The sequence below is a fragment of the Cervus elaphus genome, chromosome 13 (assembly GCF_910594005.1).
Source record: "Cervus elaphus chromosome 13, mCerEla1.1, whole genome shotgun sequence".
Classification (NCBI taxonomy): domain Eukaryota; kingdom Metazoa; phylum Chordata; class Mammalia; order Artiodactyla; family Cervidae; genus Cervus; species Cervus elaphus.
In genome coordinates, this window is record NC_057827.1 from 70889271 (window position 1) to 70908116 (window position 18846).

General features: G+C 60.3%; 1 protein-coding gene across 3 annotated transcripts in view; it reads right to left on the bottom strand.

The window, feature by feature from the left end:
• The window catches only part of AHNAK2 (AHNAK nucleoprotein 2), a 35441-nt gene that overhangs the window by 3623 nt on the left and 12972 nt on the right, over positions 1-18846 (bottom strand). For 2 of the 3 annotated variants that reach the window (XM_043921632.1, XM_043921635.1), the window contains exons 2-7: positions 15098-15156; positions 14890-14988; positions 14243-14326; positions 11296-11446; positions 10841-11025; positions 113-10720 (exon numbers count right to left, since the gene is read on the bottom strand). In XM_043921632.1, the coding sequence (XP_043777567.1) occupies positions 113-10720; positions 10841-11025; positions 11296-11446; positions 14243-14326; positions 14890-14988; positions 15098-15156 (11186 nt within the window). The remainder of the gene's footprint in view (positions 1-112; positions 10721-10840; positions 11026-11295; positions 11447-14242; positions 14327-14889; positions 14989-15097; positions 15157-18846) is intronic. The other variant, XM_043921633.1, reaches the window with a different exon arrangement.

An 18846-nucleotide genomic window follows, 5' to 3' on the forward strand; every position in this document is an offset into this window, starting at 1 on the left:
CGCCCGGGGCCTGGGTGTCCACCTCCACGCTGGGCAGCGACACCTCCACGTCGGGGGCGGCCACCTCGGCCTTGGCGCCCTTCAGGTCCAGCTTGGGCCCCTTGATGTCCACCTGCGGGGCCTTGATGTCCACCTTGGGCAGCTTGACGCTGGGCATCTGCACCTTGGGCAGGTGGGCCTTGATTCCGACCCCCGCCGCCCCTTCCTTGAGCTCGGCTTCGGGCAGGTGGGCCTCCGGCAGCTTGACGCCCACCTCGGCGGCCTTGACCTCCAGCTCGGCCGAGGGCAGCTCCACGCGGACCTCACTGGTCTTGACGTCGGCCTGCACCGAGGGCGCGGTCACCTCGGCCTGGGCCTTGGGCAGGGACACGTCCACGGCGGCCTCGATGGCCTTGCTGGGCGCCGACACGCCGAAGGACGGCATCTTGAACTTGGGCATTTTGAACTTGCTGTCTCTGGCGGCCACCTCCTTGTCCCCCAGGGCCAGGTCGCCCTCCAGCTTGGCGCCCGGGGCCTGGGTGTCCACCTCCACGCTGGGCAGCGACACCTCCACGTCGGGGGCGGCCACCTCGGCCTTGGCGCCCTTCAGGTCCAGCTTGGGCCCCTTGATGTCCACCTGCGGGGCCTTGATGTCCACCTTGGGCAGCTTGACGCTGGGCATCTGCACCTTGGGCAGGTGGGCCTTGATTCCGACCCCCGCCGCCCCTTCCTTGAGCTCGGCTTCGGGCAGGTGGGCCTCCGGCAGCTTGACGCCCACCTCGGCGGCCTTGACCTCCAGCTCGGCCGAGGGCAGCTCCACGCGGACCTCACTGGTCTTGACGTCGGCCTGCACCGAGGGCGCGGTCACCTCGGCCTGGGCCTTGGGCAGGGACACGTCCACGGCGGCCTCGATGGCCTTGCTGGGCGCCGACACGCCGAAGGACGGCATCTTGAACTTGGGCATTTTGAACTTGCTGTCTCTGGCGGCCACCTCCTTGTCCCCCAGGGCCAGGTCGCCCTCCAGCTTGGCGCCCGGGGCCTGGGTGTCCACCTCCACGCTGGGCAGCGACACCTCCACGTCGGGGGCGGCCACCTCGGCCTTGGCGCCCTTCAGGTCCAGCTTGGGCCCCTTGATGTCCACCTGCGGGGCCTTGATGTCCACCTTGGGCAGCTTGACGCTGGGCATCTGCACCTTGGGCAGGTGGGCCTTGATTCCGACCCCCGCCGCCCCTTCCTTGAGCTCGGCTTCGTGCAGGTGGGCCTCCGGCAGCTTGACGCCCACCTCGGCGGCCTTGACCTCCAGCTCGGCCGAGGGCAGCTCCACGCGGACCTCACTGGTCTTGACGTCGGCCTGCACCGAGGGCGCGGTCACCTCGGCCTGGGCCTTGGGCAGGGACACGTCCACGGCGGCCTCGATGGCCTTGCTGGGCGCCGACACGCCGAAGGACGGCATCTTGAACTTGGGCATTTTGAACTTGCTGTCTCTGGCGGCCACCTCCTTGTCCCCCAGGGCCAGGTCGCCCTCCAGCTTGGCGCCCGGGGCCTGGGTGTCCACCTCCACGCTGGGCAGCGACACCTCCACGTCGGGGGCGGCCACCTCGGCCTTGGCGCCCTTCAGGTCCAGCTTGGGCCCCTTGATGTCCACCTGCGGGGCCTTGATGTCCACCTTGGGCAGCTTGACGCTGGGCATCTGCACCTTGGGCAGGTGGGCCTTGATTCCGACCCCCGCCGCCCCTTCCTTGAGCTCGGCTTCGTGCAGGTGGGCCTCCGGCAGCTTGACGCCCACCTCGGCGGCCTTGACCTCCAGCTCGGCCGAGGGCAGCTCCACGCGGACCTCACTCGTCTTGACGTCGGCCTGCACCGAGGGCGCGGTCACCTCGGCCTGGGCCTTGGGCAGGGACACGTCCACGGCGGCCTCGATGGCCTTGCTGGGCGCCGACACGCCGAAGGACGGCATCTTGAACTTGGGCATTTTGAACTTGCTGTCTCTGGCGGCCACCTCCTTGTCCCCCAGGGCCAGGTCGCCCTCCAGCTTGGCGCCCGGGGCCTGGGTGTCCACCTCCATGCTGGGCAGCGACACCTCCACGTCGGGGGCGGCCACCTCGGCCTTGACGCCCTTCAGGTCCAGCTTGGGCCCCTTGATGTCCACCTGCGGGGCCTTGATGTCCACCTTGGGCAGCTTGACGCTGGGCATCTGCACCTTGGGCAGGTGGGCCTTGATTCCGACCCCCGCCGCCCCTTCCTTGAGCTCGGCTTCGGGCAGGTGGGCCTCCGGCAGCTTGACGCCCACCTCGGCGGCCTTGACCTCCAGCTCGGCCGAGGGCAGCTCCACGCGGACCTCACTCGTCTTGACGTCGGCCTGCACCGAGGGCGCGGTCACCTCGGCCTGGGCCTTGGGCAGGGACACGTCCACGGCGGCCTCGATGGCCTTGCTGGGCGCCGACACGCCGAAGGACGGCATCTTGAACTTGGGCATTTTGAACTTGCTGTCTCTGGCGGCCACCTCCTTGTCCCCCAGGGCCAGGTCGCCCTCCAGCTTGGCGCCCGGGGCCTGGGTGTCCACCTCCACGCTGGGCAGCGACACCTCCACGTCGGGGGCGGCCACCTCGGCCTTGGCGCCCTTCAGGTCCAGCTTGGGCCCCTTGATGTCCACCTGCGGGGCCTTGATGTCCACCTTGGGCAGCTTGACGCTGGGCATCTGCACCTTGGGCAGGTGGGCCTTGATTCCGACCCCCGCCGCCCCTTCCTTGAGCTCGGCTTCGGGCAGGTGGGCCTCCGGCAGCTTGACGCCCACCTCGGCGGCCTTGACCTCCAGCTCGGCCGAGGGCAGCTCCACGCGGACCTCACTGGTCTTGACGTCGGCCTGCACCGAGGGCGCGGTCACCTCGGCCTGGGCCTTGGGCAGGGACACGTCCACGGCGGCCTCGATGGCCTTGCTGGGCGCCGACACGCCGAAGGACGGCATCTTGAACTTGGGCATTTTGAACTTGCTGTCTCTGGCGGCCACCTCCTTGTCCCCCAGGGCCAGGTCGCCCTCCAGCTTGGCGCCCGGGGCCTGGGTGTCCACCTCCACGCTGGGCAGCGACACCTCCACGTCGGGGGCGGCCACCTCGGCCTTGGCGCCCTTCAGGTCCAGCTTGGGCCCCTTGATGTCCACCTGCGGGGCCTTGATGTCCACCTTGGGCAGCTTGACGCTGGGCATCTGCACCTTGGGCAGGTGGGCCTTGATTCCGACCCCCGCCGCCCCTTCCTTGAGCTCGGCTTCGGGCAGGTGGGCCTCCGGCAGCTTGACGCCCACCTCGGCGGCCTTGACCTCCAGCTCGGCCGAGGGCAGCTCCACGCGGACCTCACTGGTCTTGACGTCGGCCTGCACCGAGGGCGCGGTCACCTCGGCCTGGGCCTTGGGCAGGGACACGTCCACGGCGGCCTCGATGGCCTTGCTGGGCGCCGACACGCCGAAGGACGGCATCTTGAACTTGGGCATTTTGAACTTGCTGTCTCTGGCGGCCACCTCCTTGTCCCCCAGGGCCAGGTCGCCCTCCAGCTTGGCGCCCGGGGCCTGGGTGTCCACCTCCACGCTGGGCAGCGACACCTCCACGTCGGGGGCGGCCACCTCGGCCTTGGCGCCCTTCAGGTCCAGCTTGGGCCCCTTGATGTCCACCTGCGGGGCCTTGATGTCCACCTTGGGCAGCTTGACGCTGGGCATCTGCACCTTGGGCAGGTGGGCCTTGATTCCGACCCCCGCCGCCCCTTCCTTGAGCTCGGCTTCGGGCAGGTGGGCCTCCGGCAGCTTGACGCCCACCTCGGCGGCCTTGACCTCCAGCTCGGCCGAGGGCAGCTCCACGCGGACCTCACTGGTCTTGACGTCGGCCTGCACCGAGGGCGCGGTCACCTCGGCCTGGGCCTTGGGCAGGGACACGTCCACGGCGGCCTCGATGGCCTTGCTGGGCGCCGACACGCCGAAGGACGGCATCTTGAACTTGGGCATTTTGAACTTGCTGTCTCTGGCGGCCACCTCCTTGTCCCCCAGGGCCAGGTCGCCCTCCAGCTTGGCGCCCGGGGCCTGGGTGTCCACCTCCACGCTGGGCAGCGACACCTCCACGTCGGGGGCGGCCACCTCGGCCTTGGCGCCCTTCAGGTCCAGCTTGGGCCCCTTGATGTCCACCTGCGGGGCCTTGATGTCCACCTTGGGCAGCTTGACGCTGGGCATCTGCACCTTGGGCAGGTGGGCCTTGATTCCGACCCCCGCCGCCCCTTCCTTGAGCTCGGCTTCGGGCAGGTGGGCCTCCGGCAGCTTGACGCCCACCTCGGCGGCCTTGACCTCCAGCTCGGCCGAGGGCAGCTCCACGCGGACCTCACTCGTCTTGACGTCGGCCTGCACCGAGGGCGCGGTCACCTCGGCCTGGGCCTTGGGCAGGGACACGTCCACGGCGGCCTCGATGGCCTTGCTGGGCGCCGACACGCCGAAGGACGGCATCTTGAACTTGGGCATTTTGAACTTGCTGTCTCTGGCGGCCACCTCCTTGTCCCCCAGGGCCAGGTCGCCCTCCAGCTTGGCGCCCGGGGCCTGGGTGTCCACCTCCACGCTGGGCAGCGACACCTCCACGTCGGGGGCGGCCACCTCGGCCTTGGCGCCCTTCAGGTCCAGCTTGGGCCCCTTGATGTCCACCTGCGGGGCCTTGATGTCCACCTTGGGCAGCTTGACGCTGGGCATCTGCACCTTGGGCAGGTGGGCCTTGATTCCGACCCCCGCCGCCCCTTCCTTGAGCTCGGCTTCGGGCAGGTGGGCCTCCGGCAGCTTGACGCCCACCTCGGCGGCCTTGACCTCCAGCTCGGCCGAGGGCAGCTCCACGCGGACCTCGCTCGTCTTGACGTCGGCCTGCACCGAGGGCGCGGTCACCTCGGCCTGGGCCTTGGGCAGGGACACGTCCACGGCGGCCTCGATGGCCTTGCTGGGCGCCGACACGCCGAAGGACGGCATCTTGAACTTGGGCATTTTGAACTTGCTGTCTCTGGCGGCCACCTCCTTGTCCCCCAGGGCCAGGTCGCCCTCCAGCTTGGCGCCCGGGGCCTGGGTGTCCACCTCCACGCTGGGCAGCGACACCTCCACGTCGGGGGCGGCCACCTCGGCCTTGGCGCCCTTCAGGTCCAGCTTGGGCCCCTTGATGTCCACCTGCGGGGCCTTGATGTCCACCTTGGGCAGCTTGACGCTGGGCATCTGCACCTTGGGCAGGTGGGCCTTGATTCCGACCCCCGCCGCCCCTTCCTTGAGCTCGGCTTCGGGCAGGTGGGCCTCTGGCAGCTTGACGCCCACCTCGGCGGCCTTGACCTCCAGCTCGGCCGAGGGCAGCTCCACGCGGACCTCACTGGTCTTGACGTCGGCCTGCACCGAGGGCGCGGTCACCTCGGCCTGGGCCTTGGGCAGGGACACGTCCACGGCGGCCTCGATGGCCTTGCTGGGCGCCGACACGCCGAAGGACGGCATCTTGAACTTGGGCATTTTGAACTTGCTGTCTCTGGCGGCCACCTCCTTGTCCCCCAGGGCCAGGTCGCCCTCCAGCTTGGCGCCCGGGGCCTGGGTGTCCACCTCCACGCTGGGCAGCGACACCTCCACGTCGGGGGCGGCCACCTCGGCCTTGGCGCCCTTCAGGTCCAGCTTGGGCCCCTTGATGTCCACCTGCGGGGCCTTGATGTCCACCTTGGGCAGCTTGACGCTGGGCATCTGCACCTTGGGCAGGTGGGCCTTGATTCCGACCCCCGCCGCCCCTTCCTTGAGCTCGGCTTCGGGCAGGTGGGCCTCCGGCAGCTTGACGCCCACCTCGGCGGCCTTGACCTCCAGCTCGGCCGAGGGCAGCTCCACGCGGACCTCACTGGTCTTGACGTCGGCCTGCACCGAGGGCGCGGTCACCTCGGCCTGGGCCTTGGGCAGGGACACGTCCACGGCGGCCTCGATGGCCTTGCTGGGCGCCGACACGCCGAAGGACGGCATCTTGAACTTGGGCATTTTGAACTTGCTGTCTCTGGCGGCCACCTCCTTGTCCCCCAGGGCCAGGTCGCCCTCCAGCTTGGCGCCCGGGGCCTGGGTGTCCACCTCCACGCTGGGCAGCGACACCTCCACGTCGGGGGCGGCCACCTCGGCCTTGGCGCCCTTCAGGTCCAGCTTGGGCCCCTTGATGTCCACCTGCGGGGCCTTGATGTCCACCTTGGGCAGCTTGACGCTGGGCATCTGCACCTTGGGCAGGTGGGCCTTGATTCCGACCCCCGCCGCCCCTTCCTTGAGCTCGGCTTCGGGCAGGTGGGCCTCCGGCAGCTTGACGCCCACCTCGGCGGCCTTGACCTCCAGCTCGGCCGAGGGCAGCTCCACGCGGACCTCACTGGTCTTGACGTCGGCCTGCACCGAGGGCGCGGTCACCTCGGCCTGGGCCTTGGGCAGGGACACGTCCACGGCGGCCTCGATGGCCTTGCTGGGCGCCGACACGCCGAAGGACGGCATCTTGAACTTGGGCATTTTGAACTTGCTGTCTCTGGCGGCCACCTCCTTGTCCCCCAGGGCCAGGTCGCCCTCCAGCTTGGCGCCCGGGGCCTGGGTGTCCACCTCCACGCTGGGCAGCGACACCTCCACGTCGGGGGCGGCCACCTCGGCCTTGGCGCCCTTCAGGTCCAGCTTGGGCCCCTTGATGTCCACCTGCGGGGCCTTGATGTCCACCTTGGGCAGCTTGACGCTGGGCATCTGCACCTTGGGCAGGTGGGCCTTGATTCCGACCCCCGCCGCCCCTTCCTTGAGCTCGGCTTCGGGCAGGTGGGCCTCCGGCAGCTTGACGCCCACCTCGGCGGCCTTGACCTCCAGCTCGGCCGAGGGCAGCTCCACGCGGACCTCACTCGTCTTGACGTCGGCCTGCACCGAGGGCGCGGTCACCTCGGCCTGGGCCTTGGGCAGGGACACGTCCACGGCGGCCTCGATGGCCTTGCTGGGCGCCGACACGCCGAAGGACGGCATCTTGAACTTGGGCATTTTGAACTTGCTGTCTCTGGCGGCCACCTCCTTGTCCCCCAGGGCCAGGTCGCCCTCCAGCTTGGCGCCCGGGGCCTGGGTGTCCACCTCCACGCTGGGCAGCGACACCTCCACGTCGGGGGCGGCCACCTCGGCCTTGGCGCCCTTCAGGTCCAGCTTGGGCCCCTTGATGTCCACCTGCGGGGCCTTGATGTCCACCTTGGGCAGCTTGACGCTGGGCATCTGCACCTTGGGCAGGTGGGCCTTGATTCCGACCCCCGCCGCCCCTTCCTTGAGCTCGGCTTCGGGCAGGTGGGCCTCCGGCAGCTTGACGCCCACCTCGGCGGCCTTGACCTCCAGCTCGGCCGAGGGCAGCTCCACGCGGACCTCACTCGTCTTGACGTCGGCCTGCACCGAGGGCGCGGTCACCTCGGCCTGGGCCTTGGGCAGGGACACGTCCACGGCGGCCTCGATGGCCTTGCTGGGCGCCGACACGCCGAAGGACGGCATCTTGAACTTGGGCATTTTGAACTTGCTGTCTCTGGCGGCCACCTCCTTGTCCCCCAGGGCCAGGTCGCCCTCCAGCTTGGCGCCCGGGGCCTGGGTGTCCACCTCCACGCTGGGCAGCGACACCTCCACGTCGGGGGCGGCCACCTCGGCCTTGGCGCCCTTCAGGTCCAGCTTGGGCCCCTTGATGTCCACCTGCGGGGCCTTGATGTCCACCTTGGGCAGCTTGACGCTGGGCATCTGCACCTTGGGCAGGTGGGCCTTGATTCCGACCCCCGCCGCCCCTTCCTTGAGCTCGGCTTCGGGCAGGTGGGCCTCCGGCAGCTTGACGCCCACCTCGGCGGCCTTGACCTCCAGCTCGGCCGAGGGCAGCTCCACGCGGACCTCACTCGTCTTGACGTCGGCCTGCACCGAGGGCGCGGTCACCTCGGCCTGGGCCTTGGGCAGGGACACGTCCACGGCGGCCTCGATGGCCTTGCTGGGCGCCGACACGCCGAAGGACGGCATCTTGAACTTGGGCATTTTGAACTTGCTGTCTCTGGCGGCCACCTCCTTGTCCCCCAGGGCCAGGTCGCCCTCCAGCTTGGCGCCCGGGGCCTGGGTGTCCACCTCCACGCTGGGCAGCGACACCTCCACGTCGGGGGCGGCCACCTCGGCCTTGGCGCCCTTCAGGTCCAGCTTGGGCCCCTTGATGTCCACCTGCGGGGCCTTGATGTCCACCTTGGGCAGCTTGACGCTGGGCATCTGCACCTTGGGCAGGTGGGCCTTGATTCCGACCCCCGCCGCCCCTTCCTTGAGCTCGGCTTCGGGCAGGTGGGCCTCCGGCAGCTTGACGCCCACCTCGGCGGCCTTGACCTCCAGCTCGGCCGAGGGCAGCTCCACGCGGACCTCACTGGTCTTGACGTCGGCCTGCACCGAGGGCGCGGTCACCTCGGCCTGGGCCTTGGGCAGGGACACGTCCACGGCGGCCTCGATGGCCTTGCTGGGCGCCGACACGCCGAAGGACGGCATCTTGAACTTGGGCATTTTGAACTTGCTGTCTCTGGCGGCCACCTCCTTGTCCCCCAGGGCCAGGTCGCCCTCCAGCTTGGCGCCCGGGGCCTGGGTGTCCACCTCCACGCTGGGCAGCGACACCTCCACGTCGGGGGCGGCCACCTCGGCCTTGGCGCCCTTCAGGTCCAGCTTGGGCCCCTTGATGTCCACCTGCGGGGCCTTGATGTCCACCTTGGGCAGCTTGACGCTGGGCATCTGCACCTTGGGCAGGTGGGCCTTGATTCCGACCCCCGCCGCCCCTTCCTTGAGCTCGGCTTCGGGCAGGTGGGCCTCCGGCAGCTTGACGCCCACCTCGGCGGCCTTGACCTCCAGCTCGGCCGAGGGCAGCTCCACGCGGACCTCACTGGTCTTGACGTCGGCCTGCACCGAGGGCGCGGTCACCTCGGCCTGGGCCTTGGGCAGGGACACGTCCACGGCGGCCTCGATGGCCTTGCTGGGCGCCGACACGCCGAAGGACGGCATCTTGAACTTGGGCATTTTGAACTTGCTGTCTCTGGCGGCCACCTCCTTGTCCCCCAGGGCCAGGTCGCCCTCCAGCTTGGCGCCCGGGGCCTGGGTGTCCACCTCCACGCTGGGCAGCGACACCTCCACGTCGGGGGCGGCCACCTCGGCCTTGGCGCCCTTCAGGTCCAGCTTGGGCCCCTTGATGTCCACCTGCGGGGCCTTGATGTCCACCTTGGGCAGCTTGACGCTGGGCATCTGCACCTTGGGCAGGTGGGCCTTGATTCCGACCCCCGCCGCCCCTTCCTTGAGCTCGGCTTCGGGCAGGTGGGCCTCCGGCAGCTTGACGCCCACCTCGGCGGCCTTGACCTCCAGCTCGGCCGAGGGCAGCTCCACGCGGACCTCACTGGTCTTGACGTCGGCCTGCACCGAGGGCGCGGTCACCTCGGCCTGGGCCTTGGGCAGGGACACGTCCACGGCGGCCTCGATGGCCTTGCTGGGCGCCGACACGCCGAAGGACGGCATCTTGAACTTGGGCATTTTGAACCTGCCGTCTCTGTCTTGTCCGTCTTTCCCCTTTCTCTCAGTTTCTGTTGTTCCTGGTGTTTCCGTGGTTGGTTTTTGTTTTTCTGTTTCCTGAATTAGTGTCGTTTTGACTCCTCTGCTCTCCGCTGGTGACCACCCGAATGAGGGCAGCTTGAACTTCAATATTCTTGTCTTTCCCTCCACCTGCTCCGATTCCTGGTCCCGTTCCCTGCTCTCTTCCGCCGTCTCCTCCACCGCCTCCTCCTCTCCTTCTCCGTCCGGTTTTGTCTGCTCTGTTGGTGGTCTTCTCATCGTCTCTGAGTCTGTGTCACCTTCGCCCTCCACCGTGGCCCTGGCGTCGTCAGCAGAGACCTGTGTCCACCAGGGTCCCCAGCGCACCGGGGCCGTGCCCTCCGCATATTCCGGTACTGTTTCTTTGGCAACTCTGAACTTGGGTGTCTTTAGGCTGGGTATGCGGATGCGGAATTCTGGTTGGCCATTCCGGTAGCTGCCCTGATCTGCGGAGCCCTGCAGAGACAGCCTGGCAGTGCCCACCAGTGGTCCCTGGGTGTCCTCCATGGCTCCCTCTGTGGTCTGGGCCAGGGCTGTCCCCGCCTCTGTTTGGCCCTCCGCTGGAGTCTCCTCCGGGGCTGTGGCCTGGGCTTTCTTCCTTCGCAATCTGGGTGCGGGGCCCGCCCCGTCGCCTGTGGGTCCCTCGCCAGGCAGAGCGGGCTCTGTGGGGGCCTCAGCCTCCTCGGGCAGTCCTGCTCTCACATCCTCTCTCTCGCCACGTCCGGCCGCCCTGATGGCCTCTTGTTCGGCCTCCGAGGGCCCTGCCTCCTCCAGCAGCTCGGCTGGGCCTACCCCGCTGCGGTCGCCCCTGCCCGACGGGCCCTTCCCGGGGCCCATCCTGAACCTCAGGCTGGGGAACCGTCTCCTCCACTGGCTGCCCGGCTCCTCCTCCGTGGGGAGCGGGGCCTCTGTGTCTGTGCTGGTGGGTGACAGGTCGGGCCCCCGACCCCGCTCGTAGGCCTCTGAGGAGCTGTGCGACCTCCGGGGCCCTCGCTTGCTCTTCAAGGCTTGGAACTTGGGCCAGGAAAGCCGCTCCCGCTGGGCACGCCGGCCCCTGCCCTCCCTGGCCGCGGGGAGGAGCCTCTGCTGGTCTCCGTCCCCTTGCGGCATCTTCGTGGGGGTCTCTGTGCAGCCATCGGCGACATCCTGGTCCTGGAACAGGGAGAGCGAACCTGTTGACCCCAAACAGGGAGGCGGAGTCCCTGGGCTCCGGGGACTGGAAGGGGCGGGGAGGAGCCAGCAGGGCAGAGCCCCGTGGGCCAGGGCGCTCACCTGCTCCTCGCCGGCCCTCGGGCCAGGCTCAGCACTGCCGGCTGCGCCCTCCTCAGTCACGCCGGCAGGAAGCTTCCGTCTGAGTTTGAACTGAACCTTGTAGGGCTCTGAGTACTGAAGGATTTTGAGAGCATCTTCATATTTAATGTTGTCGAAGAATATGGTTGCGCTGAGCAGTTGATCCCCTGGACAAAGACAGACGACCTGGTGCCTTAGTGCCCCTGGCCTCATGGGAGGGGCCCACAGCGGGTGTGAGTGGAAGGCTGCCCGCCCCTTCCATTTACTGAGCCCTGGGTGGATAGGAGCCCCTCATTTCCAGGCAGAGAACTCAGCACAGAGAGTGACCCCAGCCTGCATGCAGCTGAGAGGTCTCCAGGGAGCCACCCTGCGCCCACTGGGGCCCGTCCCCCTCCCCCTCCAGGGACCATGGGGCACTGGGGACAGGCCCGTGGCACCTTCTCTCAGGCTGAAGATCTTGGCCGCTGACGAGTCCTTCAGCACTTGCTTGACAAAGATCCCCTGGTCCCCACCGCCCGTGACGCTGTAGCCGCTGGCTCCAGCCTCCACCTCCGTCTTCAGTGTCACTTCTGTCCCATCCTGTGTGGACTGAGCAAAAGCCCAGCAGGGCCTTGGTGAGCACGCGCCTGTCCCACCATGGGTGTAGGTGCTGGGGGCTGCCTCCCCTGAAGCCTGGGACCCCAGAGCCCTCTCAACGGGCAGCTGGACCTGGGCCACAGTGTCTGGCTCTGGGGGAGGCCAGCGGCTGCCACCTCTGCTGACAGCAGCCTCCCCTGGTCCCTGACCCCACTGGCCAGGACTCAGGAGCACCCTGCCCCGGCCGTCCAGGCCCAGCAGGGCTGCTGAGCAGAGGAAGAGGCTTCACGCGTGTGTGCCAGGCCTTTCTCCACGGGCTCCTGGTTCATCATCACCCTCACTCCCAGTACCGATCACTTACAAGGTGATGCTGAGCTGGTACCAAGGAGGGTCATTTGTTGCTGCTGTTCAATAGCTCAGTCGTGTCCGACTCTTTGAGACCCCACGGATTGCAGCACGCCAGGCCTCCCTGTCCTTCACCACCTCCCAGAGAGTGCTCAAACTCATGTCCGTTGAGTCGGTGATGCCATCCAGCCAGGTCATCCTCTGTCGTCCCCTTCTCCTCCTGCCTTCAGTCTTTCCCAGCATCAGGGTCTTTTCAAATGAGTCAGTTCTCACATTAGGTGGCCAAAGTGTTGGAGTTTCAGCTTCAGCATCAGTCCTTCCAATGAATATTCAGGACTGATTTCCTTTAGGATTGATTGGTTGGATCTCCTTGCAGTCCAAGGGACTCTCAAGAGTCTTCTCCAACACCACAGTTCAAAAGCATCAATTCTTCAGTGCTCAGCCTTCTTTATGGGCCAACTCTCACATTTGTACATGACTACTGGAAAAACCACAGCTTTGACTCCACAGACTTTTGCCAGCAAAGTAACATCTCTGCTTTTTAATAAGCTGTCTAGGTTGGTCATAGCTTTTCTTCCAAGGAGCAAGCGTCTTTTAATTTCATGGCTGCCGGCACCATCTGCAGTGATTTTGGAGCCCAAGAAAATAAAGTCTCTCACTGTTTCCATTGTTTCCCCATCTATTTGTCATGAAGTCATTTGTCATGAACATTGTTTTAAGCCAGCTTTTTCACTCTCCTCTTTCACTTTCGTCAAGAGGCTCTTTAGTTCTTCTTCACTTTCTGCCATTAGGATGGCGTCATCTGTATATCTGAGATTATTGATATTTCTCCCCACAATCTAGATTCCAACTTGTGCTTCATCCAGCCCGACATTTCACATGATGTACTCTGCATATAAGTTAAATAAGCAGGGTGACAATATACAGCCTTGATATACTCCTTTCCCAATTTGAAACCAGTTCATAATTCCATGTCTGGTTCTAACTGTTGCTTCTTGACCTGCATACAGGTTTCTCAGGAGGCACATAAGATGGTCTGGTATTCCCATCTCTTTAAAATTTTTCCACAGTTTGTTGTGATCCACACAGTTAAAGGCTTTGGCATCGTCAATAAGGCAGAAATAGATGTTTTTCTGGAACTCTCGTCCTTTATCAATGATCCAACAGATGTTGACAATTTGAACTCTGGTTACTCTGCCTTTTCTAAATCCAGCTTGAACATCTGGAAATTCTCAGTTCTCATACTGTTGAAGCCTGGCTTGGAGAATTTTGAGCATTACTTTGCTAGTGTGTGAGATGAGTGCAATTGTGCGGTAGTTTGAACACTCTTTGGCATTGCCTTTCTTTGGGATTGGAATGAAAACTGACCTTTTCTAGTCCTGTGGCCACTGCTGAGTTTTCCAAATTTGCTGGCATATTGAGTGCAGCACTTTCACAGCATCATCTTTCAGGATTTAAAATAGCTCAACTGGAATTCCATCACCTCCACTAGTTTGCTCATAGTAATGCTTCCTAAGGCCCAGTTGCCTTCACACTCCAGGATGTCTGGCTCTAGGTGAGTGATCACACCATAGTCATTATCTGGACCTTTAAGGTCTTTTTTGTATAGTTCTTCTGCGTATTCTTGCCACCTCTTCTTAATATCCTCTGCTTCTGTTAGGTCCATACTGTTTTTGTCCTTCATTGTGCCCATCTTGGCATAAAATATTCCCTTGGTATCTAACTTTCTTAAAGAGATCTCTAGTCTTTCCCATTCTATTGCTTTCCTCTATTTCTTTGCATTGCTCACTTAAAAAGGCTTTCTTATCTCTCCTGGCTATTCTTTGGAACTCTGCATTCAGATGGGTATATCTTTCCTTTTCTCCTTTGCCTTTAGCGTCTCTTCTTTTCTCAGCTATTTGTAAGGCCTCCTCAGACAACCATGTTGCCTTTTTGTGTTTCTTTTTTGGGGATGGTTTTGATCACCGCCTCCTGTACAATGCCTGGGAGAATGCCAAAAACGGCATGAGTGGCCTGAGCTCGGACATGACAGATCCTCGGGGTCTGGGACAGCACTGGAATTGCTGGCCTTGAGGAAAGTACTGTCAGTGACAGAACAGGCTGCCAGGCGGCGGTGTGCCTGGCTACCCAGGAGCCCACAGAACCCAGCCCCTCCTGTGGTCTTGGATGCAACAGGCAGTGGCCAGACCCACTGCACAGGTGGGAACACTGAGGTCTGGGCACCTGGGTCCACCTGGTCAGTGGTCTGGGCCCTTCCTCCTGAGTCTTGGGAGGCCTGGCCCAGCGTCCCAGAGCCCCGCCCCCTGGCCTGATGAAGGAGGTGCACACCCTTCCCCAAAGCACGGGGGCACCCTGCCAGCTGTCCTGCTCCTCGACATCTCGCTCTGGCCCTGGCCTCCCGGCTGGAGGCCCTGCCAGGGACCGGCCCACACCCACCCTGAGGTCCACTCGCCGCATGCCCACCTCCAGGTGGCTCATCCTGGAAAGCGTCCGCGAGTCCCCTGAGTCCCGCTTCCACCAGGACCTCCGCCTCCTGGGCGCGTCTTCCTGCAGCAGCAACAAACAGCGGGGTGACCGACCCTGCCCCAGCCCAGGGGACAGGAGGCACTCGGGGAGGCCCAGACGCCCGAACCTGCCTAGAACCTGCAGGGTGCGGCCGTGTGCAAGCGGAGCCAGGCTCCTCCAGGGGGAAGGCGGCTCTGGCCTCAACGCTTCCCACGGGGCCCAGCCCCCACATCCACAGGTAGAGGGGACAGAAAGGAAGCAGCGCCAGATGGAGGCCTTGTCGGGAACGCGCCGCTGCTGGCCTTCCACGGTCATCTCCAGAGGTGGCCGCAGAGACCCTGTCTGCGTCTCCTCGCCAGAGAGCCGCGTGCGTGCACATGTCCCACGCCCCACCGCACACGGGGGCGTGAGGTCTCTTCCCCAGCTGCACACGTGTGCTCTCCCTCCCGGTCTTGGCTGGCTGAAGGGAGGGCCCCGGGGCAAGGACAGAGGAGCCAGAGCGGACACAGCTGTTCACGCGGGGCGACCCGGAGGCGGGGTGGCCGCCTGTGCCTCTCCCCGCTGAGCCCGCCCTCCGCCTGCGCGTGTCCGTCCAGGGGGCTTACCGGGAGTCTGAAGCCGGCACCCTCCGTCACGCACTCGTAGACGGGCGAGGAGCCCTGTGGCCGGGGACGGATGAGCTCGGGCCCCGGCCCTGCAGTCACCTGGCGGGAGGACAGAAGCTCAGGCTACCCTCAGCCACACGGCTCCGCTCAAGTCCAGGGAAGGCCGGGGGGGTAGGAGCGTGCCCGCGCCCTCCCGGACCTCACTTACCGAGCGCTCGTCCTCGGATTCTGCATCTGGCTCTCCAGGCTGCAGCTGCCGACCGGACGCTGCAAAGAGGGGGCTGAGTCAGTGGCGCCTCGCCGGCGGGTGGGGCGACGGTGGCTGGGGGCAGGGGCCCAGGAGAGGCTGTGGACACACAGGTGGGCTAGCCCGGACACTGGGCCTGGGGTCAGGGGAGGACCCACAGCCACTGAGCTGGGGAGGCCGCGAGACTGGGTCTGAAAGCCGGGAGCCGGGAGGGGGTGCGCGGATCAAGTAGGTAAACCTCACAGATTTAGTCAAAGCAAGTTACTAAACAAACACACAAATAAAACAGTAATTACAACCCTGACAAAGAATGAGAATCCAGAGTTACTGTAATATGGACAGTATAATGTCCGGCATGCAACACAAAAGTACATGACATGCAATGAAACAGGAAAGTATGATCTGTAGTGAGGAACTAAAGCAGTTCATGGAACCTGTCTTTGAATGTCCACAGATGTTGGATTTGGCACAGACTCCAAAGCAAGATTCATAAATTTGTTCAAAAAAGTAAAGGAGAGCATGTTTGAAGAATTAATGAAAAATATGACCACGGTTTGATGAAGAATGTCATAAAGAAACAGAAATTATATTTTTTTAAATTGGAAATTCTGGAGTTGAAAGTTTACTGGAGAGACTCCATAGCAGAGCTGAGATAACAGGGGAAGTGAAAAACTGGTAGATCAGGGGAATCCCCTGGTGGTCAGTGATCAGGACTCAGCACGTTCACTGCTGGGGCCCAGGTTCAATCCCTGGTCAGGGAGCTCTGTGGTGCAGTCAGAAAAAACAACCACAACAAAAACACTTGTATATTAACAGAATTAGTCATTTTAACCACTCTACTGGCAAAAAGGGAAGAGGAACTAAAGAGCCTCATGATAGGGGTGAAAGAGGAGAGTCAAAGCTGGCTTGAAACTCAACATTAAAAAAATTAAGATAAAAAAATAAAAATAAAAAAACTAAGATCATGGCATCTGGTCCCATCACTTCATGGCAAATAAAATGGGGAAAAAGTGCAAGAAGTGACAAATTCTATTTTCTTGGGCTTCAGAATCACTGCAGATGGTGACCACATCCATGAAATAAAAGATGCTTGCTCCTTGAAAGAACTATGACAACCCTAAATAGTGTATTGAAAAGCAGAGACATCACTTCGCTGACAAAGGTCTGTACAGTCAAAGCTATGGTTTTTCCAGTAGTCATGTACAGATGTGAGAGTTGGACCGTAAAGAAGGCTGAGTATCAAAGAATTGATGCTTTCAAATTGTGATGCAGGAGAAGGCTGTTAAGAGTCCCTTGGACAGCAAAGAGATCAAACCAGTCAATCCTAAAGAAAATCAACACTGAATATTCATTGGAAGGAGTAATGCCAAGGCTGAAGCTCCAATACTCTGGCCACCTGATGCGAAGAGCTGACTCATTGAAAAAGACTCTGATGCTGGGAAAGACTGAAGACAAAAAGGAGAAGGGGGCAGCAGAGGATGAGATGGTTGGATAGTATCAGTGACTCAATGGACATGAATTTGAACAAACTCCGAGGAATAGTGGAGGACAGATTATGGCCTGTGCACTAAATCTGTCCTGCTGCTTGTTTTGTAAGAAGTTTTGCTGGATCACAGTTACGCTCATTCACTCACATGTTGTCTGTAACTACTGCTGAACTACAGCCATGGAGCTGCAAGAAAGATCACATGGCCTGCAAAGCTGGTGTGCTGCGGTCCCTGGGACCACAAGGTGTGGGACATGACTTAGCGACTGAACAACAAAAACTAGTGTAAATAACAAGGGGGAAAGGATTGAAAGAAAATGAACAGAACCTCAGAGATTCATGGGATGACATTAAGAATGCCAATTATGTGTAGCTGAAGTCTCAGCGGGGAAAAGAGAGAGGCAGAAAAAATTTTTTGAGAGAATAATGGCTGAAAACAATCTACAGATCTCAGAAGCTCAACAAACCTGAGTAGGATAAACACAAAGGGATCCAGACCTAGACAATCACATCAAAATGTTCACAAGAAAGAGACAATTTTGAAAGCAACAAGGAAAAGTGGCCCATCTTATTTAACGGTACGACAATGCAATAACTATCCAACACCATGGAAGCCAGGAAAAAGTGGAACAAGAGATTCAAATTGCTAAATGAAAAGTGTTGTCAAACATGAGTTGTGTATCTAGTAAAGTGTCCTTCAAAAATAAAGGCAAAATAAAGACATCTGCAAAGGAACAAAGAGACCTCATTGCCAGCAAGTCTTCCTAGAAGAAATGCTAAAGGAGCCAGTGTTAGATACTAACCCATTTCTACAGGAAGAAACGAAGAATGCAGAAAATGGTCACTATGTGGGCAAATATAAAAAGCCCAGCAAACATATCTTTCCAATGAGATATCTATAAATATATCCCATTCCATCTTTCAACTTCTTTAAAAGATATAAGATCATATACAGCCGGGGTTTGCAAACTTTTCTTGAGACAGGTCAGACAGCACATATTTCAGGCTTTGCAGGCCATGTGATCTTTCTTGCAACTCCATGGCTGTAGCTCAGCAGTAGTTACAGACAAAATGTGAGTGAATGAGCATGACCGTGATCCAGCAAAACCTCACCGACAAGCCAAGCGGCAGGACAAATTTAGCGCACAGGCCGTAATCTGGCAACATCCCAGTAAGGTGGTAACTCTAAAGTCATGCTGTTGGGGTTGTGATACACATAGATGTGATACATGTGGCAATAATAGCAAAAAGGAAGGGGAAGGGGAAGGATATATGTTGGATCAGTTTCTATATTTTAGCACAATTAAGTAACTGCTAGGGACTACCGGTGGGAGTAGGCACGGGCTACAAACAGGCTCCAGAGAACTGGGGTTGATGGGAATGTTCTAGAACTGGACAGGGTGATGGCTGCAAAGCTCTGTAGTTACTGAAATGACTGAATTGTGCATTTACAATGGGTGAGGTTTATGGTATGCAAATTACACCTTAGTAGACCTGTAAAAGGAAAAGGTAATTAACTGCATAAAACAAAAGTAATAAAACATAGAATTTAACATATGTAGGAGTAATGCATATGACAACTACAATATGAAGGAAGGAGTTGGGGTGATGGAAGTTCTTACTGTTAAGTTCTCACGTTATACATGAGGAAGTATAATGTAATTGGAAGACACACTGTGATAATAAAAATACATGGTATAAACCATGAAGCAACCACTAAGATGAAAAACACGGGTAGCTAATAAGCCAACAGCAGAAATAAAATACAATACTAAAAATATGTTTGTAAAATATACATTAATATAGATGACAAAATAATAAAATATATATGTATATATACATGTGAGTGTATTATTGTATATATACATATAGAATAATTTTGTATATACAAGAATGTATATAATTTGGATATATACAAATTATATGTATAATTATATGTACAATGTATATAATTTACATTACTTACATTAATATAATTATGCATGTATGTGTATAATTTATATTAATATTTGTCTAGTATATAATTAATTATATATATTTAATGTATAAATATATATCAATTTATAAATATAAACTTTATACTTACATGTGTAATGTATGTTATTAAGCAATTACATACATGTGTATGTGGGTGCATGCTAAGCTGCTTCAGTTCTGTCTGACTCTGGCTCCTCTGTCCACGGGATTCTCCAGGCAAGAATACTAGAGTGGGTTGCTGGGCCCT